Below are 24,866 nucleotides of genomic sequence, written 5' to 3' on the forward strand. Positions count from 1 at the left end.
ATATAGAGTGGCCTATGTATATTTCCTTCTCCTCCATCCTCCTTTGGAAACTGCCATTGCTATCCTGCATATAGACCACAGGGACTGTTAGTGTGCCCTTTCCCCGGGATGACATGGGATTGATGGACACTAGAGCCTAGTCTTGCAGGGTGTATTCAGTTTTCTGAATGTTCTCCTGGCTGATTACAAAAAAAAAAAAAAAAAGCCTGTTAACCATTTATGGCCTGGCAAAGAAAATGAGATTTTCCCTGATGGTGGGGATTTGTAAAAAACACATTTCACATTCTGTGAAATAATCATAAGAACAGGCATATAATATGAAACAATAGTTTATATGTGTGAAATGTAGTGTATATTTAATTAGTCTGCAGACAAAGCTTGGTGCAGAAGCAAATTCCATAGCAGCATATATAAACTTTGCAAAACTCTATTACCCATTGGGCTAACTAATGAATTCAGTAAAATTACAAGATACAAAATCAATATGCAAAAATAAGTTGGGTATATACACTAACAACAAACTACCTGGAAAAAATCCAATTTTCAGTGGCATCAAAAACAATAAAATATTTAGGAATAAATTTAATGAAGGAAGTGAAAGATCTGTACATTGAAAACTATTGATGAAGGAAATTGAAGATGACAAAAATAAGTGGAAATATATCCTCTGTTTATGGATTGGAAGACTTCACTAGTGTTAAAATGTCCATACTAATCAAAGCCATCTATAGATTCCATGCTATTTCTTTCAAGATTCCAGTGGCAATTTTAAAGAAAAAAAATCCTAAAATTCACATGGAACAACAAAAGACCCCGAATAACCAAAATAATCTTGAGAAAGAACAAAGAAGGAGGCATCACACTTCCTAATTTCAAACTATCTCACAAAGCTATAATAGTTAAAACAGTAAAATACTGGCATAAAAGGGGACACATAGACAAATAGAACAGAATTGAGAGCCCAGGAATAAACCCATGTATATATGCTCCACTAGTGTTTGACAAGGGAGCCAGGAATGCACAATGGAAAAAGATCATCTCTTCACTAAATGGTACTGGGAAAACTAGATATTTGCACACAGAAGAATGAAACTGGACCTTTATGCCACTTGAAAAATTAACTTGAAACAGTTTAAAGACCTAAGCGTAAGAACTGGAACTGCGTAATTCCTACAAGAAAATACAGGAAAAAGCTCCTTAACATTGGTATTGGTAATGACTTTTTTTCAAAATGATACCAAAGGCACAAGCAACAAAAGAAAAATAAACAAGTAGGACTACCTTAAACTAAAATGATGAAAAGAATGGAGAAAATGTTTCCAAACCATGTATCTGATAAGGGGGTTAATATCCAAAGTATACAAGGAACTCATGCAACAATAGCACGCCAATAATCCTATTTTCAAATGGTCAAAGACCTGAACAGATATTTTCCCAAAGAAGATATACAAAATGTATGAAAATGTGCTCAGCATCATCAAGGAAATCATCAGGGAAATGCAAATCAAAACCACAACGACATATCACCTCACACCTATTAGTAGGACTAGGATTGAAAAGACAATAGGTAACAAATGCTGTCAAGGATGTGGAGAAAAGGAAGCAATCTGTACACTATTGGTGGGAATGCAAATTGAGGTAACCATTATGGAAAACAGTATGGAGTTTTTTCAAAACATTAAAAATAGATCATGTAATCTAGTGATTCCATTTCTGCTTTTAGATGTGAAGAAAATGAAGTAATAGTCTCAAAAACATATCTGCACTCAGATATGCACCCAGATATTCATTGCAGCATTATCTATAGTAGCCATGACATGAAAAAATAAGTGTCTGCTGATGGGTGAATGGATAAAGAAAATGTGGCCTCTGTGTGTGTGTGTGTGTGTGTGTGTGTGTGTGTGTGTGTGTACATGAAATATACATTTATAAAAAGAAGGAAATCCCTTCATTTGTGACAACATGTGAACTTTGAGGCTATTAAGCTAAGGAAAATAAATCAGAGAACTCTGTTATATGGTTATATATGGAATCTAAAAAAGCTAAACTCACAGAGACAGAGAGTAGAATGGTGGTTGCCAGGACTGGAGGATGGGGGAATGGGTGAAGGTGGTCAAAGGGTACAACCATCTGTTTACAAAAGGAATCAGTTCTGGGGATGTAATGTACAACACGATGACAATAGTTAAGAACACCATATCATACACTTGAAAGTTGCCAATAGAATAGATCTTAACACAAAGTTCGTTCGATATTTTAAAAATCACTCAAAAGAATTTTACAAAATCCAATGTGCAGTCTCATATTGAGCTCACTCAACCTGATAAAGGCCATGCACAATACCCTACACCCAACAATATATTTAATGGTGAAAGAATGAACGTTTTCCTCCTAAGATCAAGAACAAGACAAGAATGTCCTAACTCAGCACCTCCATTCAATATTGCAGTGGATGATTTCGATAGGGCAACAGAGAAGGTAGGAGGGAAGGAGGGAAAGAAGGAAGGAGAAGAGAAGGGAGAGAGAGGTGGCAGGTATAGAGTTAGGGATGGAAGGAAATAGGAAGGTTCATTTAAAACAAGCTAAGTATGTCGGCAGATATATTTTAACATGAACGTGTAGGGTAGATTTAGTCCTTCTATGCCAGTGGTTCCAAATTCAATGATTTATTGAAATCTATTTCATTAACAAGATAAAAAATATGTTGAAAATGGAAAAAGGAAAAAAAAACTATCGCAAATCTACTACCCCACCACAACCTCTGTTGAATGTTTTGGGATAGTTTTAATATGGCATTTTTAATTTGGGTGTTTTAATTGTGAGTTTGTTCTCATTCCTGCTAGTGAAATTCAACACTTATGTTGACAGAAAATGTGAATACACATCTAGAGACAGAGATGTGATTTTTTTTGACTGGGAATTGCTTTTGGTACCTTTTCACATTTACAGAGCCAAGTATTATTTAAGACTGCATGTCTGCAGCTGTTTAAGTATTTTATATACAGAAATGACCAATTTAATATCACTTTTAGTCTAATTCTTAGACAAAGCCAAAATAAAATATTTAATAAACATGGAATACATACATTATCTATTTAATATTTTATATATTCAAATACTACCAATAAAATCAAAGTCCACATGCCTAGCACCCATCCTGAGAAACAGAACATGAACCATCAACTTTGACACCCTCTGGGTATCCCTCCCTGTCACAAAATTCTGCTCTACTCCCCAGAGACAAGCACTCGCCTGAATTTTGTATTAATCAGTTTCTTAATTTTATTTAGAACTTTACCTCCAGTGATGGTAAATTTTGTGGGTCAGTTTGGCTAGGCAATGTACCCAGTAGTAGATTAAACAAATCTAGATGTGTCTGTGAGGTATTTTCTTGATGCAACTAATAATTAAATCAGTAAACTTTGAGTAGAACAGATTACCTTTCGGGCACCTGAGTGGCTCAGTGGGTTGGGCCACTGCCTTCAGCTCAGTTCATGATCTCAGGGTCCTGGGATCGAATTCCGCATTGGGCTCTCTGCTCAGCAGGGAGCCTGCTTCCCCCTCTCTCTCTCTGCCTGCCTTTCTGCCTACTTGCAATCTCTCTCTGTCAAGTAAATACATAAAATCTTTAAAAACAACAACAACAACAGATTACCTTTCATAGTGTGGCGGCCCTCATTCGATTAGTGGAAGGCCTTATGAGAAAAGATTGAGTCCTCTAAGAAGGAAAGAACTCAGCCTCCAGGCCGCCTTTGAGTTCAAGACTGCAGCATCAACTATGTCCTAGGTATCAAGACTACCAGTCTGCCCTACGAATCTTGCATTTGCCAGCCCCCAAAACTGCACGAGCCAGCTCCTTAATAGAAGCTCGCTCTCTCTTTCTCTTTGAGTCTGTGTGTGTGTGTGTCTATGTGTGTGTATGTACATGCACACACGCAGCCTATTGATTCCGTTCATCCGGATAACCCCTCCTAATACACCTCCGAAATATGTAGTCGTGTTGCCTACTTTTGAATATTTTTTCTAATTGCCATACAATTTACCGAAAGTATGCAATCCAATGGCTTTTAGTGTATTTACAGTTATGCAACATCACCATAATCAACTTTAGAACATTTTCATCACCCCAAAAAAGAAATCTCATATTTGTTAGCAGTCAATCCCCATTTCCTAGCCCGAGGAACAGCTAATCCTAACCGTCGGGAACAGCTAATCTACTCTGTCCCTATAGATTTGCCTATTCTAGACATTTCATATAAGTGGAATTATACAACACACAGATCTTTGTGACTGTCTCCTATCCCTTAGCATGATGTTTTCAAGGCCCATCCATGTTGTAACACACATATCAGTACTTCACTCCTTGAAGTTGCTGAGTGATATTCCATTGTATGGACAAACAACCTTTTATTTATACATTCATAAAATAATGAAATTTTGGGTTGTTTCTACTTTTGGGCTGTCATGAATAATTTTGCTGTGAACATCTATATACACGTTGTATTTGAGTTTTATATAAATCACATCATATTTTGTATATTATTCTGTGACCAATATTTCTGACAGTACATTAGGGTTTTTGAGATTCATGCAAGTTGTTGACAGAAGCTAGGGTTCATTATTTTCACATAGTAGTATGTTGTATGATTATACAACAATAAATGTACCTATTCTGTTGATAGATATTTGGGTTGTCCTAGTTGTTCCTATTCCAACCAATACTTCTGTAACTATTCTTGTACATGTCTCCTGGTCCACAGATTTTTTTTTTTTTTACCATAACCTTCAGGGAGAAATCCACTTGATATCATGGTATAGTACAAATATATAACAGAGACAAAGTGTTTCCTAAAGCAATACTTACTAACAGTTATTCTAATTACATGCTGTGCATACTGATACTTTCTCTTCTATTTTAAATAATTCATTTTTTAAAACTGGGCCCAAGTCACTCATTTTATTTCACAACCTGTAAGGATCCTAGCCCTCCATTTGAAAAATACTACTCTAGGCTATGTACGAGGGCATAGGATCACAAATCATAGGATTTGTGCATCTTTCCTCTGCTCTACTTTTTGGCCTACTCAGCTTTTGTTACCCATCTCATGGGTATTTTATGGTATCCCCTTGACTCAATTTACATTTTCTTCTTCTACCAATGTAGTTGAGTACCGATTCATGTTTGCTAGCCATTCATGTCCTTTTAAAAATGTATTCCCATTTTTTATAGAGTGTTTTGTTTCATTTCTTAATTTTTTAGGAATTCTTTATATATTCTAGATGTGAATCCTTTCTTTCAATTATGTATCACAGATGCCTTTTCCAAGTCAATGGCTTCTTTTCCCCATACAATCTCTGTGTCAGAAATTCTTAATTGAAATATAGTCAAATGTAGCAAACTTTTTTCATATAGTTGGCATTTTTTGTGTTTTACTTAGGAAATCCTTTTCTATCTTGGGGATCATAAAAGTTCTTTTACATTTTCTCCTAAAATCTTTACTTATTTGTTTTTCATGTTAAACCTTTAAGATATCTGGCATCTATTTTGTTTATAATGCAATTAGGAATACAATTTTATATATATATATATATATATATATATATATATATATATAACTATATATATAAGTATATGTATATATAATATAAGTATATATATAGTTGTTTCAACTCTTCCCAGCACCTACAACCTTACTCTGTCCATATTTGTATGACTCCGTATTTGGTTCCATTGGTTTATCCATCACATATCTGTACCAGTATTACATACTCTTAATTATAGGCCTTTTTAAAAAAGATTTTATTTATTTATTGGACAGACAGAGATCACAAGTAGGCAGAGAGGCAGGCAGAGAGAGAGGAGGAAGCAGGCTTCCTGCCGAGCAGGGAGCCCAATGCGGGGCTCGATGCGAGGCTCGATCCCAGGACTCTGAGACCATGACCTGAGCCAAAGGCAGAGGCTTTAACCCACTGAGTCATGCAGGTGCCCCAATTATAGGCCTTTATAGTAAGTTCCCTTTGCTTGTTCATCAGAAAGGTCTTCGTTATTACTGGCCCTTTTATGCCCATTATTTCAGAACCAGTTTATCAGATATTAGGGAAATTCCTCTTGGGACTGTGATTAGAGTTGCTAGAATTTATAGATCAGTGTGGGGGTACTTACCACCTTTATGATACTTAATCTTTCTCTCCAGAAGCACAGTATGTCTGTCCACTTTTTTAGGCCTTCTCTAATTATCTACAATAACATTTATAATCTGTAAAGTGTTGCTCCTCTTTATCCTTGGTACCCTATTTTTGTTGTTGTTTTGGTTCCAAATGGAAGCAGTATTTTAAAAATTAATATATATATCCTGATTTTGTAAGTGAGGGGTTTAGATTGTACTCTTAAATTTGAGAAATTGGAGATAATATTTTGGATCATTCTAAATTCTTTTTATATAATAGAGGTCCCTCATATTCCTCATACACATGCATGGTAAACTATCATAACATCCTAAATATTTTACTAAAGGTATAAACATCTCATGTATTCTCCTCAAAATACAGAGGATGGGAAATTGTATGCTTTATGTGCAAAAGAAGGAACAAAATATATATGAGCATTCTTACAACCATTGTATTAAAAGCTGACACAGAATGCTGACTTCTCTTTTTCAGCTTGAGATCACTGTCTTATATGATACTTTGTAAAACACCTTTTCTTTTTAAAAACACTAAAAACTCACATCATAATTCAAGGTTCATTTTTTCCCTTGAGACTCTAGTTGAATTAAAATGTCTCTGCTTAGACATTACTGGTTTTTTAAAAAATAGGAATAAAATGGTCTGGCTCAGATATCAAAATGGGAAATCAGTAGAGCCAGTGCCAGATTACACTGAATTTGATTACATCCAGTATACTCAAGGAGAATTTTATTTGTTGTTACTTACCTAGCTTTTCCCCCAGCCACTTTATTTCTCTAAAATAGTTAACTATTGAAGCATTATAAAAGGAGAAATTCTTCAGTCCCTGAGAAGCTGAAATTCTAATCAGTTCTCTTGCGGGTTTCACTCTAGATGGCCACAAAACTCATTTTGAGTCTATACTTTAAGTTTTCCCAAATCCTTTGTTCTCTGTTTTAGACATTCCCAGTAGCCAAGAATTTTATTCATGGTTTCATTGTTTAAAATGGAAATACTGTCCATTTTGTCTTTAACTCTTTGTATTAGACAATGACATTAAAAGTCAGAATCATGCTAAAATGTTTCATGCTTTTTCTAAGGTATAGAATTTCATTTATTTGCTGAAGGGTAGCATTAGCTTTTTTAGTCTATGGTTCTTTCTGCATCCTTCTGGATTCCTTCACTCCCTTTTTTCCTTAAGCTTAAAATCACAATCTTCCCCAGATGTTTGACCTTGTTCACACAGTACCTAATTCTACTGGATCTCCTTACTGATTTATAAAATGTTCCCTCTATTCATATTAGGAACAAAATGCTGTTAATTCTTCCGTAAATACCATCAATGGAACTGACTGTGATCTTTAGGAGTCAGAAAGATTTACCTACTTCTAATAACTTGAATTAGTGTCGCTGATCAGTGCTTCAGGGAGCCTACTAATTTCAGTGTCATTTGCTTCTTTGGGGGTTAGCTGCTGCTTTGTGGAAATACAGTTTAATGGCTTCATTTAAATGAAATACATTCTGGGACAATTTGTGAATCTTCATGTGTGGTTTTCCCTCACATCAGGAATAGATGCACTTCTTTTCCGTGTATGGCAGGCACTGCTTTCTTTTTTCTTTCTCCTTCCCTCCATGCTTCCTCCTCCTCTCTTCCTCCCTCTCTCTCCCTGATGCATTCAAACTTTTCATGTGGCTTTTAACAAGTTGACCTCAGTATGGGCTTCACCATGTCTCTTTTGCTTGTTATTCATGTAGCATTTTGTACCTGCAAATTTCTCTTTCATCAGATTTGGTGCAATTTTTCATTATTTATTTTTTTCAATTTTTTTTTTTCCTGCCCCATAGTTTTTCTTTTCCCCTTCTGGTATCTGATTTACAGGTATGTTGAATTGTTTGATGTCATGCAGCAGGTCTCTGAGGTTCTGTCCATTTTTAAAAATGATTTTTCTGTTTATTGTTTATTTTGGATGATGACTCTACCTTCAAGTTCACTTAATTTTTCCTCTGTAATTTCCATTAGGCTTTAAATCCACCCAGCGAAGGTTTTTTTTTTCCCCCTGAAACTTTAATTTTTCACAATTTCCACTTGCTATTTTTTCTTTTTCCCTTATGAGACTTCTTATTTGTGTCCTGAGCTTTTCATTTACTGAAAACATGTTTTTGTTTTACTTTATTGAGGAGAGTTGTCATCGTTTAAAATCCTTACCTGTCCGTTTCAATCTCAGGGTCAAACTAAAAAAAAAAAAAAAAAAAAAAAGGACTCATCTTCTTGACATTTCGAATCCTACCTTGGGTCTTATGAGTAAGCTGCCGAGGTTCTGGATTCTACTGTCTATGCCTCAGATGTCCTCCCCTGCCTCTCTGAAACTCCGCGTCCTGGGTTTCCAGGTCACCCGCCCAGGCCGGTTTGCACCTCGCTGTCCGGACCGCTCACTGCACAGTGTCAACTCCCGCTCCTCCGCTCCCGAAACCCGGGTCCCGCCGGAAAACACGGTTCTTGGCCGTCCCGGTCTCTCTTCTTTCCCCTTTCTTCCACAGAGAGCTCAGCGACGTCCACACTTCCAGAAGTCACCTGGCAGGGACCGGAGCGAGGCTCTTCCTGCTCCCAGGAAGCGGAGACCTGCGGCCGAGGCGGAAGGCGCGGAGGCGTTCGGTGGCTCCCAGGCTCTCAGCGGGGCTGCAGACAGCACCGGCGGACCGAGAGCGCCGGGCTTCTGGGCTAGGCGTCCCCTGGAACGGTCTCCCCGCGGCCGTCCGCCCAGGTGTGAATTCTCGCCGAGCCGAACCCGAGCCGCTGCGCACGGGTTCCAGCCACACAGGCCAGGGAGCGGGGCTCATCTCACTTCCCGCCCGGGCTGTGCGGCCCTCCGCCCGCAGGCGGCGCGCGCCGGGGAAGCGGAACCCGGACGCGCGCGCGCCCCTGCTTCTGGCCGGGCTCAGGGCGCGGTGCACCAGCGGCTCGGCCCCCTGCCCGGCATGGCGGAGCGCGAAGATTCCGAGCCCACCCCGGGCTGCAGCGGTCTGGGCCCGGGCGGCGTTGGCGGCGGCGGCGGCGGCGGCGCCCACCCATGGGCTCCGGAGGACGCCTGGATGGGCACCCACCCAAAGGTCAGAAGGCGCGAGAGAAGCCGGGCGCCGATCCTGGCCCCTTCCCTAGAGGGACCCTCGGCCCTCGCCTCCCTGCGGGGCCGGGTCGTCGAGTTTGTGCGCGAACCTCCGAGAAGGGGACCCGCGTGCACAGTGCGCGTGGCGAGCCGTCTAGGTTTTGTTTGCTTAACTGAGTTGAACTATTGTTCTGACACCCCCGCCCCGCCCCGGCCCCGGCCCCGACCCCGGCCCCGACCCCGGCCCCGACCCCGGCCCCGACCCCGGCCCCGACCCCGGACACACACCCACCCAAGCCTTTCCAGAGCCAGACGTTGAACCAGCGCCTCTGCAGGCAGAGCCCAGTAAGAACCATCCCGCCAGTGCCTGAGTTTGGCTGTGCGGGGCCCCTTCTGGGGAGGGCCTCGTTTAATCCTGCAGTAACCAGGGAACCGCAGGACCCACAGCAAAGCAAAAACAACAAACAGCTTGCGGGCCTTGGTTAGTTAACAACGTCAAGGTTCGGGCACAGCCGTGTTTGCCCTTGGCCTTGAGTCCACTGTGATTTAGCTCAGGGCGATTTCCTGATTTTTCTAATTTCTTGTCCACTTTGAATAGATTCTTCCCCAAAGCTGAACTCCTTAATATTTGGGTGGTTTTTTGTTTTTGTTTTTGGTAAAGCACAGAGAATATGTGGCCTTTGCTTGCTTCTGCTTGGCAAGTTGCTGCTTTGGACCAGTCCTGTCCCATGAATGGACAGTGAACGGAGATGCGGGTTGTGTTGGAATCTCAGAGACTGGCCTAGTTATTTCAGTACAATTGCAGTCTTCTGCGGGGAATTAGTATTTTATGGATCATTTTCTAAAAACAGTCCCGAAAAGAAAAATTTCGAAGATGTAAATCTGAAGACTTAATCCCTTTTCATGTTCTCTTTCTAGATTTTATTCCCCTTCCCTATCCCCTTACTCTCTGTCAAGGTGAGAAAAACAAGCATGAACATGTTATTCGGTGTCATAAAAAGAAGAACCATAACACCGTTTACTAGCATGAACCGGAGAGTTCTGCCTGAGACTTTGAGTAGACTGCTTGAGTTTGGAGACCCTGTTAGGTCACCAGCTTTGTGGGTTTTTTGGGGGGGGGGGGGGACGGTTGGTTTTTTTCTTTTGGAAGTTTTAAAATCTCATTGTTCCTTGGTTTCCTCATCTGTAAAATAGAGATAAGAATTTACCTTACAGGTTTGTTACAGGATTAAATCAGTTACTATTTGTAAAGCACTTGACATACAGTAAACACTATATAACATATGTAAAATATATAGTATGCAACATTAATTTCATATTATTCTCATGGTTAGAAATCCTCAGGGTTTCTTTATGAATAAAATGCAAACTTTTAGCTTGGCTGTCAAGACCTTGTTTTCCAATTACCAATTTCAGTGTCATTTTCAAACACATTTGAGGTGTGAGGAAGACGGCCAACAATACCACTGTTCTCCTGCACCTGCCCATGCTTAGGATGAAGCTCGTGGGAGAGTATGACCACAGGTCTGTACCCATGCCAGTCTGCCAATGCCTCACCTCTGCATGAGGCCTGCTTACCCACTGAGTCATTGGGATAGCTGGAAACCTCAGACTTCCCTTACAGGGGTAGTCCACTGAAGAATGTTCTCCAGGGCTGACCAGCAAGTCTGAAAGAAGACAGGAGTCGTATTTTAGTGGACTTTCTTCATAGGCAAGCAGAGGCCATGGAAATAGTAGCTCTCACTAATGTGCTACAGCAGAAATCCTATTCAAAGATATCTGTGCTCCTGGCAGATAGATTTCTTTATAGGCCTTATACATATAGAATATGTGTGGCCTCTTCCCACATATAGAATATGTCTGGCCTCTTCCCACGTATATGTGATTACTCACACTGTTACCCTGCCTTCACTATTTACTCAAATCATATCTGCCCTTTAGGGCCTAGTCTGTAATCCACTCTGCCAGGAAACATCCACCAACCAAGCCATCTGATTAGAGCTCCTCTGACATGTTGTCTCTTGTTTTTTATTCCACATGCTGGTTTTTAATCACTGTCATGGGTGGTTATTTGCCTAACAGTTGCAAGTGTGCATGTGTTTACCTTAACAGTTGCAAGTCTTTTAGAGATGGGGACCAGGTATTAATTGCCTTCTAATTCCCACTGTACCTAGAAGAGGTAAATATAAATATATACTTTATATATATATATATATATATATATATATATATATATATAATGAGTAGTTGTTGATTGGGTGAATGAAAATATTAAGAGATTCTTCCTTCTCTGACAATTACATTTTGATTTCCAGTATTTAGAAATGATGGAATTAGATATAGGAGATGCCAGCCAAGTTTATATAGCATTTTTGGTTTACCTGGACCTCATGGAGAGTAAGTTATTTGTTTTATTGTTTCCTTGTTGGGGCTACGGTGGGTGAATGGGGAGTTGGGTTGGGATATGGCATTTAAGCATTTTCTGTTAATGTTGTCAGTTTTGTAATTTCTTTGTTTACGTTGGGAATTACTGGGTAACAGAAAATACTAGAAAAGTAAAGAGAAGATAACATTATGGGTGATGTTTGCTCAGTGGAGTATTAGGTAGAAATTTAGAATTTTATCTTTTATTTTTGATAAATTATTGTCCATTCAATGATGCACTTTCAGGTAAAAGTTGGCATGAAGTAAACTGTGTTGGATTACCAGATCTCCAGCTCATTTGCCTCGTCGGCACTGAGATAGAAGGAGAAGGATTACAGACTGTGGTGCCTACACCCATCAGTGCTTCCCTCAGCCATAACAGGTGGGCAGCTGATTTTGGTCTTTAACAGGTTAGTTCCTTTCCACTAGGAACCATTGAATTCGAGGTAATAATATATTTTTAAAGGAAAATAGGTTACTCGGATCATAGCTTTACTCTTGGTTATTTGAGGAATAAGTTAAATGGGAGCATTTAACAAGTATTTAACACTTACTGTATTATCAGTACTTTTTCAGAGAAGGAATATATAAGATAGAAATACTATCCTAAAGGTAACAGAAAATGTTTTCATTCTTATAAGGAGGCAAGACCATTACACTTCAAACACAGGTATTTTAAGAGGTACTGTAATAATTGATACAAATTATATTTGCTATAAGTGGTGGCGAAGAGTGTTCCTAACATGCAAGTTGAAATGAAAGGAAGTCTCATAAAGTTCATGGGATCTTTTTAAAAAAATCTTTGCTACACAGAATTGGATTAATCGTATCTTTATTTCATGACACATTCTCTCAATCAACCTCACGAAACGAAATTAGATTCTTGGCAGTAACTTGTGTCTAACTGAACGGGTCTCCTCCTTCTTTACTTCCACTGTCCTGAGGTAATCATCCTGATCCCATAGCCATTGGGAATTTTTTTATTTTAGATCTTTTTTACTTTATAAAGAGCATATAATCTTTTGACACTGACTTTATATACTCAATATTATATCGCTGAGATTTATCCATTGTTGCATGTTTGGTTTTCGCTGCTGTATCACATTCCATCGTGTGATTGTACCCTAGTTTTTACATCCACTTGCCTGTTAATGGAGAGGTGCTAATGTTCGACTTTAGGGGATAATTTCAAATTATTTTCCAAAGTGGTTCCTTCACTTTACTTTCCACCTGCAGTGTAAGCAGCATCTCTTGGAGCTGTATTGTTTCTGACATTTCAAATTGTCAGACTTTAAAGTTTTTGTTAGTTGAATGGGTTATCTCATGGTAGTCTTAATTTGTATTTTTCCTGATCTCTGATATATTGAACATCTCTTTATATATTTATCATTTCCTCTCTTGAGAAATTCCCATTCATATCCTTTAAAAATTGGGTTGTTTGTAGTTTTCTCACTGACTTATAGGAGATCTTTATATATCCTTGACGATAGTCCTTTTGGTTGTGTTTCCCAGTTCTTAAATCTGTTTTCAGGTATTTTTTGATGAATAACAGTTCTTAGTTTGACTGTAAGCATATTCATACATTTCTTACAATCAGTGTCTTTGAGTCTAGGTTAAGAAATATTTCCTATCTAAAGGTCTAAAAAAAAATCACCCAAATTTTCACTAAGAGTTTTGAAGTGTTTTTTTCTTTTTTTTAACGGCGTGAGAGGAAGGTTAGGGACCTTGTTTTCATGTGGATAACCATTTTTTTCCTACTTACGTTTGCTGAGTAGTCTCCCCTTTCCACATCATCTAACATATCACCTCTGTCATTTTCCAAAGCTCCATCTATGCATTGACTTGTTTCTGGGCTCTCTTCATATTCCATTAGTCAGTGTATCTGTCCTTATGCCACTAGCACATTTTCTTAATTCCTGCTTCAGAAGTCGTCCTGATATTCCTGGCATCTAGCTACCAAATCTCCCTTTCTGCTTTTCTTCTTCAGCAGCTGTAGCACGCAGCCTCTAAGATGACTTCTTGGACTGTGACCTCCTGGTAGTCCTACCCTTGTGTCATTCCCCTTCCTTAAGTGTGTCTGTACTCGCTGACTTGCTTTTAACAAATAAAATGAGACAAAAATGATGGGATGTTCCTTCTAAGATGACATTACAAAAGACTATGGCTTCTGTTTTGGACAGTCTCTCTCACTTTCTTGTTTTGAGGGAAGCCAGCTGCCCTGTGGACTGTCATTTAGAAAGGCGGGAAACAGAGGAATAAAAGTAATTATTGATGGAGAGATGGGGAGGGCTGGATTCCAGAAAATAGTTGAAAAGATTAATATTGAGCTAAAGGAAGAGGATCTCAACTTCAGAGATAGTGAGGCAGGAAAAAAGGACAGGTGAAAACATGGTTATATTTGGCTGGGTATATGCATTTACAAGAGGGCAGAGTACCTTAAATTCCGACATAAAGGGCTTTGATGAATACCTTTGTTTTTCTTGTTCACTGTGATTGACATAAAAGAGCACCGGACTGAGCCTTAAGACCTGGGTTCTGGTCTTGGCACTGACACTTAACATTTTGATCATTGATGACACACCTAATTTCTCTGGGTTTCAGTTTCTTTGTCCTTCAGTGAAGGATTTAGATTGTCAGTGGATAATATGTAAGATCCTTTGCAAATCAAAGCTACCATAGTTGGCTATTTTCATTAGTGTATTCTATAAAACTACAGTAAACTAATTTTTAGATTTCTAGTAACATTTTGGCACAATTTTGTATAATTCATTATAAGAATTTTTTGTTTTCAATATGTCAGGCTATGACAGGGTGTTTACTGTGAGATTTTTCTGTGTTTCAGAATCATAAATAGTTGATGGAGTTGACATCAAATTTGATCACTGATACTTTCTGTTTTTTGCTAGCATGATTTCCAAGCCTCTCTATTTAAAAGACTTAATAATTCATTCATTAAAACTCCCCCTATGTGTCTTTTAGTTACTACAACAAATACTTATTATTGTTTGCTATTTGTTTGAACAAGGAACCACCATTGGGAATTAACCTGAATTTAGTCCTAAAAATTAAAATCAATAGTCTGTTTGAATCAAAATGATTTTCATAAGTCTAGAGGTACAGTCTGAGTCCTGTTACATTCTAGTTTTTTCTAACTAGTGATTATTGATTTTCTAGCTTTATTACATAAAGCTTGTTTTCCTCTTTAAATAGAATTAGTTGGGAGGATAATTTAGTAAGCCATTTTTACCCTCTTGGGTTTAATAACCCAGATGGCTTAAGCCTTTGTGTTTTGGTTTTTATATAAATATTTATACTTACATTATGCAGTAGAATAGTAATGTAGAAAATAGCACAAATGAGGCCCAATACCCACTAGGTTTATTATGCCTTTTGTGGCATAAAATTTTCTCAATTCAAAGTATACAAATAACTTTTTAACAAATAAAGATTTTGTGTGTGTGTGAATGAGAGAGTGTGTGTTTGATTTTATTCCTCAGTCTTTAACAGGAGTGATATTTTAGGTAATAGGCATACTTTTATCTATTTTTACCTCCATGCATATTTTGTATATAAAGTGTCATATATCTAACAGTAATGCTGTGATTTCAGACATTTGTTGTTAATATAGGAATTTTTCTTCATTAGTAACTCAAAGAAAATGGTTAACTTTGAATCTTTGGTAACCTTGCATTGGGAAGAAATTTATGTTCTAAAAATATTTGGGTAGGACCTTGTGAGGGTAGCTCACTACAAATAAATATATACATATACATATATATAGAGAGAGAGAGAGAGAGGCTCGTATAAAAATAAAATGTTTTATATAAGAAAGCTTACTGCTTTCTTTATTCAATAATAAATCATCTATAAAAATAAATCACTGTGTTCACTTTTAAGCAGCATTTTTGTCAGGTGATATTGTTGAGGCTTTTTAGTTTTTACTTACCAAATATTTGCTGAGTGACTATTATGTGTCAGGTAGTGATCTAAGTGCTGGGGATACCATGTTGATCAAGACAGTTCCCTTTTTGGTATAAATGACATATGACATTATATTAGGTTTCGGGTGTACAGCATAATGATTTGGTATTTGAATATATTGCAAAATGGTCAACACAAGAAGCCTAGTTAAGATCTGTCACCATACATAGTTACAGAATTTGTTTTATTGTGATAACATTTAAGATCTACTTTCTTAGTCACTTTCAAATATGCAGTACAGTGTTACTAACTCTAGTTGCCATGCTGTACATTATATCGCCATAATTTACTTGTATTATAACTGGAAGTTTTGGCCTTTTAACTCCTTTAATCCATTTTACACACTCCCTGCCCCCTGCCTCTGACAATCACTGATCTGTTCTCTGTATCTATGAAAATTTTTTTTAAGATTCTGGATATAAATGGGATCATATAGTATTTTAGACAGCCTCTTGAAAATGGTGTTCTAGCACTAAATGTTGGTTTGGAAAATGAGTTTTATTTTATTTTTTGGTAACTGTTGGATGGGATCTAATAAAAACAGAATTCTTCTTTGTTCTGAGACTTAATGAAGTGTAATTTGGGACTGCCTCCACTTATTTTATTGTTAGGTAATTGAATAACAGGGATAATGGAGTACTGATAAGTACTTTATAGAAGGTTGTAGCAGGACTCAGAGGAAGGACGGGAAAAACCTCCTGTACATGGTAAGAGACCATGTTTTAGCAGGACAACTGCAAGGAGTTAAGCACGATCGCCTGCTTGTAAGCGTGGTGTCTAGTTCAGAGCTGGTGCTCCATGATGTTGGGTAAGGCAGCTAATGCATAAATGAGAAAATAGGGAAGGATAGGAAATGAGGTGGGAAAGTTTACCTAGATCATGAAGGCCATCACTGTTTTCAGTGCTTTGCTATTAAAAATTATACTATAATGAATAGCCTTGTAAGTATATCTTTGTTCTCATGCATGACAGTTTCTCTAAGGTGGAAATCTTGAGGTGAAATGGCTGGGACTTCAAGCATTTCCACCTTCCTCTATACTGGTCATTACTGTATTGCTCCCCTAAAGGTTGTCAGTTTAAAGTTTCATAATATGTAAGTTTTCATAGAGTAGAGGAAGAGATTTACTGACATATACCTGACAAAGATTAATTGATAGTACCTAAATAACTTCTGTGTCTCAAGGAAAACAACCTAACAAAAAACACGGATAGAAACAGGCAGTTCACAGAAAAGGAACTCAAATGGCTCAAATCCATTTATAATCAGGGCAATAGAAATATAAAATGTGCTCATTCGTGGTTTGTCTTAACTATGCAGATGCTTTTCAGACAGGTTAACATTGTTATTGTGTGAGAAAAAGAAGGTATTAGTTTATGGAGGAATCTTTGAATAGGACTACAACTAGCTCAGAGAGTACCTTTGAGTGAATTAGAAGGAGACATACAAAAAAAGTCTCTTCCCCAGAGTTGAGGGCCTGGTAAACAGCATAAGCCGGATTTCAGACCCACTTACAACAGACTGTCTTGTGCAAGGCACAATCTGTGCAGTATACACAATTCCCTGCCCCTGAAGCATGGCTGTTGAGTCCTGGCTTTCCACAAAGAACACCAAAAATTGCTGCTGCATGGATGGTGTCACTGAAAGGCTTTAGGCAGGGGAGTGATACTGTAGATGATTCCACGTGGTTATAAGAGTATTTTGCCTTTATAGACAATGTTACAGTATTTCAAAGTACGTTCCTAAGTGTACTCTCATTTCATCAGCACTAAAATTCTGAATGGTTTATAGGGTACTTCTCTTATCTACTTTCACATTAGATAAAAGAGCTGAGGTTAAAAATTTATCCTTATTTATACTCTACTGTTTCCAAAAGATTATGCAGGATTAAGTGAGTTATATCAGAGTCTCATAGTAGATAACAAAGCCTCATAGCTATTAAGTTCTGTTTCTATTTCTATTGGTGTTTTTAAAATCTTTTTTTATTGAACTATAGTTAACATACAGTATTATTTAAGTTTCAGGGCCACAACATAGTGATTCGAGAGTTGTATACATTACAAAATGTTCAAAATAAGTGTAGTTTCCATGTGTCACCATACAAAGTAATTATAATTAACTATAATCTCTATGTTGTACTTTTCATCCCCCATGATTTATTTATTTTATTACTGGAAGTTTGTACCTCTTAATCCCCTTCACCTATTTCGCCCATCCCCCCCAACACCCCCCCCCCCCAGGAACCACCAGTTTGATCTTTATTTATAAATCTATTTCTGGGTTTTTGTTTGTTTGTTGTTTTGTTTTTTAGATTCCACATTTAAGTGAAATCATGGTATTTATCTTTTTCCGTCTTATTTTACTTACCTTAATATCTTCTAGGTTCACCCATATTATGAATACCAAGATTTTATTCTTTTTTATGGCCGAATAATATTCCAACATATATAATACATATATATGTATTATATATGCACACACACACACTCCCCGCATCATTATCCATTTATCTACTGGTGGACACTTGGGTTGCCTCCATATCTTGGGTATTATAAATAATGCTGTATTAAACATAGGGGTGCATATATCTTTTCAAATTAGTATTTTCATTTTCTTTGGGTAAATACCCAGTAGTGGAATTACTGAATCATATGGTATTTCTATTTTTAGTTTTTTGAGGAACCTCCGTACTGTCTTCCATTCTAGCTGCACCAATTTACATTTCTACGGGCAGTGCACAAGGATTCCCTTTTCCCCACATCCTTGCCAACATGTTGTTTCTTGTCTTAAAAATTTTTTTTCAAGATTTTACTTATTTACTTGATAGAGATCACAAGAAGGCAGAGAGGCAGGCAGAGAGAGAGGGGAGGAAGCAGGCTCCCTGCTGAGCAGAGAGCCCGATGAAGGGCTCAATCCCAGTATCCCAGTACCCTGGGATCATGACCTGAGCTGAAGGCAGAGGCTTTAACCCACTGAGCCACCCAGGCGCCCCTCGTCTTAAACCTTTTATTGTAATATAAAAACAGATACAGAAAACCACACAATAAAAATGTATAGATTGAGTTATATGGTAAACATCTTGAAGCCTAGTAACCACCATCAAGTCAAGAAATAGAACTTTTCTGGTAATCCCCAAACCCCTTCCATGGGCTTTGTTCCAAGAATAAGCCTCTGTTTCCCTGTTTTTCTTTTCCTTAAAGTAGCTGTTAGTCATACTTTTATAGTAAAAATTTCCATGTGTTTATTTGTGATTTTGTTGTATCTTTTTTTAAAAGATTTTATTTATTTGAGGGGTGCCTGGGTGGCTCAGTTGGTTAAATGTCTGCCTTCCACTCAGGTCATGATCCCAGGGTCCTGGGGTTGAGTCCTGCATGGGGCTTCTTGCTTGGCATGGCAGGGTGCTTGCTTCTCCCTCTACCCTCTACCCTTACCTCTCCCCAGTGCTCATGCAGTCTGTCTCTCTCTCATGCTCTCTCTCAAATAAATAAATAAAATCTTAAAAAAAGAAAGATATTATTTATTTGAGAGAGAGAGAGAAAGAGAGAGCACAAGCAGGGGGTAGGGGAGAGAGAGAGAGAGAAGCAGACTCCTCGCTGAGCAGGGAGCCTGACATTGGGCTCAATCCTAGGACCCTGGGATCATGATCTGAGCCAAAGGCAGACACTTAACCGGGTGTGCCTTTTTTTGTTAAGTCAGGCTTTTTGAGGTTAAAGTTATATAGTAAAAATCACTTATTTTCAGGAAATAGGTGAGTTTTTAATGAATCTATATAGTCATGTAACCAATACACAGTTCCTCAAAACTCCCTCATGCTCCTCTGTCATCAATTCCTATAGTTTTGTCTTTTCCAGGGTGTCATAGCAATAGAATCATAGCCTTTGTGTCATGTTTCTACCCCTTACCATGATGCTTTGGAGAGTTTTCTGTGTTGTTGCATAGATCGTGCCCTTCTTTATTGCTTACTAGTAGTCCATCGTGTGCATTTGCCACAGTCTGTTTAACCAGTCACCACTGGTTGGACATTTGGATTGTTTCTGGTTTGGGGCTTTTATGGATGGAAGCTATAAACATTCATTTTAGGTCTTTGTGTACACAAGTGCCTTCAGTTCTCCTGAGTGAATATTTAGACACTGAATAGCTAACTAGTTCATATGATAAATGTATTTTTAACTTTATAAGAAACTGCCACACTGTTTTCCAAAGCTACTTTGCTATTTTCTGTACCCACCAGCAAAGTATAGAAGTTCTAATTGCTGCACAACTCAGCAACATTTTAAATGGTCAATTTATTTAATTTCAGTCATTCAGTTAAATATGTAGGGATATCTCATTATGACTTTAAATTTTGTATTTCCCTAATGACTAATGATGTTGAACAACTTTTAATGTATCTATTTGCCACCTGTACCTCTTCTTTGGTCAAGTATTAGTTCAAATCTATTGCTTATGTTTTAAAGATTATGTTGTGTTCTTAATAAATTGTAAGAGTTCTTTGTGTGTTCTAGATGCAATTCCTTTATCAAATATTCTTTTTATAATATTTTCTGCCAGTCTGTGACTTGTTTAAATTCTTTGGAAGAACAGGTTTTAATTTTGGTTGATTTTCAATATATCATTTTTTCTTTTACAGTTTGTAGTTTTTGTGTTCTGTGTAAGAAATGTGTGCTTAACCCACAGTCATAAAATTTGCTCCTACATTTGCTTTTCAGAGTTTTGCAGTTCTTGTTTTTCCTTTAGGTCTGTGATTAATTGAAAATTAATTTAGTGAGTTGAAATTTATATATGGTGTAAACCAAGAGGGTTAAGGTTCTTTTTTCTTTTTGCAAATGCGTGTCCAGTTGTTCCAGCATAATTTAATTGCTGCAGCACCTCTGCTGAAAATCACTTGACCATTTGTGTATGTCTGTTTCTGGACTCTCTAGTCTATATTCTTGATCTGTATGTCCGTCCTGTTGTCTGTGTCATACTGTCTTGATTACTCTAACTTTGTAGGAAGACTTGAAATCAGGTAATGTAAGTCCTCCAACTTCATTCTTTTTCAAAATTGTTTTTGGGGAGGCTATACTAGGTCCTTTTATTTTCCATATAAAATTTAAAATAAGCTTTATCTCTGCAAATAATTTTTGGAGTTGTTTGTGTCTCAAGACTTTTGCACATTAAAAAGTTTTTTTTTGGTATCTTATAAATCTCCATTAGTCTGCACCAGAGATTGGCACACCTTTTCTGTAAAGCTCTGGATAGCTAAGATTTTTGGTGTTGCAGGCTATTTTGTCTCTGTCATAACTCAGCTTGGCCATGTTAGTGTGAAAGCAGCCATAGACAGTATAGAAACACATGGGTGTGGCTGTGTTCTTATAACTTTATTTATAAAAAATAGAGGGAAATTCAGATTTGACTCACAGACCAATAGTCTCTAACTCCTGATGTATGGCTTCTGCATCTATCCCTTTGTTTTCCTTACAGTTTTCCTGTTAAAGAACCTGGACCGTGTAACCTGCATACTCTCCCTCACTCTGGGTCTGCCAACTGCTCATTCGCGGTGCATTGCAACATGTTTCTCTGTCCTCTGCCTTTTCTGCAGATTGGCAGCCGAAACCAGAGGGTTGGTAGATTTAATTTGATCACAGTAGTAAGACCATCATATAGCTGGTGGTCTGTTCTTTGATCAGTAGGCATATAGTATCTCTGTGTAATCTTGGTAAGTATTGATATTTAATGCCTAGCATTTCCTGGTGATTTTAACCTTTGTTACCACCATTGTTCTGCCTCAAGATTCCAGTTCACCTACCTCGGACTGCAGCATAGATGCATAGTATTAGTATTAGGGCTTTGGTCATATATTGTTCCCAGGACCTCTTGGTGCTGACTTCCCTCTTTGACTCTCAGGAAAGCATGGTGGAGAGTGAGTGGTTGAGAATGATAATATATTATAGGGAATATTAATTTTATATTAAAACATAACCTGCCAACTTTGGTACTTCATTGTTAGAAAGAATTTACTTGTCACACAGTGCACAGTCTACCTGAACATACCAGTAGTAAATCTGTTCTGTGCTGCTTAATATATGGGGTGTGTGTATGTGTGTGTGTGTGTTTTAATGCTCTGTATCCTTCAAAAACATTAAATAACATTTTTATTATTAGGGAATCAGGGTAGTATACAAACATCAGAGCCAGAGAAATTGATAATTTGCTGGGGCTGAAAGCTCATGTTATTTACAAAAGACATACAGCATGTAAAGTGTAGTAGCTCTCTCCTTTATTCAAGTCCTGACTTTGGGAGTTTGTTGTTTGTAAAACTGGACTAAACTCTATTCTTTGCGTAGGTAACTACCACTTAGCTATAAAATATTTCCCCAGTGACGACAATAAATCATTTCCTTGTGTCTCTCAAAGTCACTACAGTAGCTATCTTGCTGTTTGACTGCTGACTGGCTGAGTAGCATATATATTCACATGGCTTATATTTTCCATTATTTATTTTATGGTGTATATATACTTGCTGACTCCTTCTAGTCAGCCTGTAATGATTTATCTGTGTAAATTTCTAAGAATGCCGAAACAGTTTTTGTATCCATTTCCTATGTGTTTTTCCAGGCGTTGGACCTGATTTAATTTACATAGTTTCTGGCAAAAGTGCAGGATGAATGTGTATTTGAATGGAAGTGAGTGAATGCATTACTTTGAGCAAAAGGATGTTTTGTGACTGGTGATATCTGTAAAGCAGTTATACATAATATATGTTTATAGTTAAAACACTTTGACATATATTTCAAATCTCAGAAGATCTCGTGTATAATCGTCCATTGTGAAAATATTGATTTAACACTAATTGCTGATCTCCAGTGGGAGAATAGACTTGGTAAAGAGCCCATATATGACTATCTAGTAGGAAAGTTATGCTGATGGAGTAAGAGGTTGTTTGTGTTTCTTAAAGGGAAGGACATATCTCCTTTTTCTTTCATCTGAAAATACTTCTGCAAGCTAATGTAAATTGATTTTTAGCCTACATTTTAAAATACTATATTAAGTTATATATTTGGATGGTGTATGCATATGGAAAGTACTCTAGATTATTTCTTACTAAAGTGAATCTAGGAATCCATGTAGCAAGTTTGGTAAATGACTGTAAATGTTATGAGTACAGTTTCCCCAGACACAGCAGTGGTATAAAATCATATTAATAAATTCATTGAGATCAAAGAGCTCTGATGAATTTAAAGATGAGACAACCAGAGGAATCCTAATGAAAGCCAGAAGACTTTTTCAGTGCTAGGGTAGCAAATGAAGTCAAATTTATGTTCAGATAGTTTAATTAGCTTTTTTTTGGTTATTGATATTTGTTGAATGTCCCTAAATGGGAGAAGTATATCATAACAAAATTAGGATAGGTTTCTATAATAGTAGTATAGGTAGTCATAAATAGGAAAATGTCTTAAGTAACTCACACAAGGATAAATAAAAAATTATGAAGAAAAATTTTTTTTCTGTGTGTGTGTTTTTTTTTTTAAGTAACCTCTGTGTCCAGTGTGGGGGTTGAACTCACAACCCTGACATCAAGGGTCACATGCTCTACTGCCTGAGCCAGCCAGGCACCTTGGTTTTTTGTGTTTTTTTTTTAACTGTGAGCTTTTTTCTTTTAATAGAACCCATGTCATCTCTCAATTTCATTGTCAATTTAGTTTCTTCAGTAATATGTGAAAGATGTGCTGAAAACTAAAACCACAGTTGCTATATTTTAAGTTTATCTGTATTTATAGATGTTGTAAGTTTCAAAAAAAAAGTGAGTGAAGTGTTTTGTGCAATTATGAAATCCATGCACAGTTAAGATACTGTTTTTTTTTTTTAATGATCTATAAATCTCTTGTGTTACAAAGGATCATAATCTCTTGCTTAGTAATAGGAATAAATCTTTCATCCTTTGAGACCTGACTAAATTAGAAACAGTCCTCTCCTCTTGGTGCCAGAGGATAGTGGCTAGCTTGTGTGAGGATGGAACCTCTCCAGCTGCTGTTTTATCCCCCTACGCCCACAAATGAGTAGCATTTATTCTGATTTATGGTGATTGATAACCTCTCTAAAATGGGTACCCTCAGCCTTTTTATCTGAGAGAAAATTTTTCTGAATGTTCTCTTTCTTAGCATCCTCCAATCTGAATATTACTCTAGAGACTTAGAAAAAGCCTTCAGTATTCTGTATGCCAGGTTGGTCACCTGCTAGTTTGGCAGCCATAAAGCCAACAGTCTAAGAACTTCAGTCATTTGGTTTCATGATCCTACAGTTAAGGCTAATTTATGTGGTAAGAGAAGTGAAAACAGTTCATTACACATAGAAATGAGTGTCAGAGCCAGAGTTAGGATTCCTAGTCTGTGATTTTTTTTTAATTTAAAGTTTTTAGTGAATATATAGTATAATACTGGTTTCAGGAGTAGAATTCAGTGATTTGTCACTTACATGCAACACTCAGTGCTCATCACAAGTGCCCTCCTTAGTGCCCATCACCCGTCTAGCCCATCCACCGCCAGCCACCTCCCTCCAGCAACCCTGTTTGTTTTCTGTCATTAAGAGTCACTTATGGCAGGTTGCCTGGGTGGCTCAGTTGGTCATGATCCCAGGGTCCTGGGATCAAGTCCCGCATGGGGCTCCTTGCTCAGTGGGGAGCCTGCTTCTCCTTCTGCCTGCTGCTCCCCCTGCTCATGCTCTCCTTCTCTTTCTCTAGCAAATAAAATCTTTTTTAAAAAAAAAGTCACTTATGGCTCTTCTCTCCTTTTTTCTTTTCCTCCTTTCCATATGTTCCTCTGTTTTCTTTCTTAAATTCCACATATGAGTCTAATTTTTAAAATCTGATGCCCAGCTTACTAAGCCATATTAACCTGTCTCCCACACCATTGTTTTCAAAAGAATATGCCTTCCCTTCTTCCTACATCGAATCAAAAACCCTGCAGTTCATTTTCTTTGTCAGAATTAATGTAGCTTTTAAATATTCTCTTTAAAAGCTATTAATAGTAATTTTCCCTTTTTAAAGAACATGATTACTTTTAAAATAATTAGCTGTTCATGTGTTATCACAGCAGTAAGCCAGATAATAAAAATGGACTAATTGTTTATCTTTAAATGTTCTATCACTGTTCTTATAGGGAAAAGAAAAAGACCCCATATTTTAAAACACTGAGGGGTGTAGGGAAAATTAAAAT

At 37.6% G+C, this 24,866-nt stretch overlaps 2 protein-coding genes across 2 annotated transcripts in view; one reads left to right on the forward strand and one right to left on the reverse strand.

Annotated features, from left to right (window-relative positions):
• Positions 1 to 8,630, reverse strand: part of COLGALT2 (collagen beta(1-O)galactosyltransferase 2) — a 113,399-nt gene extending 104,769 nt beyond the window's left edge. The window contains exon 1 of the mRNA XM_082702935.1: positions 8,454 to 8,630. The gene's annotated coding sequence lies outside the window, so the exon portion shown is untranslated. The remainder of the gene's footprint in view (positions 1 to 8,453) is intronic.
• Positions 8,631 to 9,055: 425 nt separating this feature from the next.
• TSEN15 (tRNA splicing endonuclease subunit 15) overlaps positions 9,056 to 24,866 on the forward strand; it is a 35,316-nt gene continuing 19,505 nt past the window's right edge. The window contains exons 1-3 of the mRNA XM_082702937.1: positions 9,056 to 9,273; positions 11,585 to 11,666; positions 11,940 to 12,075. Of these exons, the coding sequence (XP_082559063.1) occupies positions 9,142 to 9,273; positions 11,585 to 11,666; positions 11,940 to 12,075 (350 nt within the window). The 5' untranslated portion in view covers positions 9,056 to 9,141. The remainder of the gene's footprint in view (positions 9,274 to 11,584; positions 11,667 to 11,939; positions 12,076 to 24,866) is intronic.

This window comes from Mustela nivalis, assembly GCF_964662115.1.
Source record: "Mustela nivalis genome assembly, chromosome: 16".
In the NCBI taxonomy this organism is placed as follows: Eukaryota; Metazoa; Chordata; class Mammalia; order Carnivora; family Mustelidae; genus Mustela; species Mustela nivalis.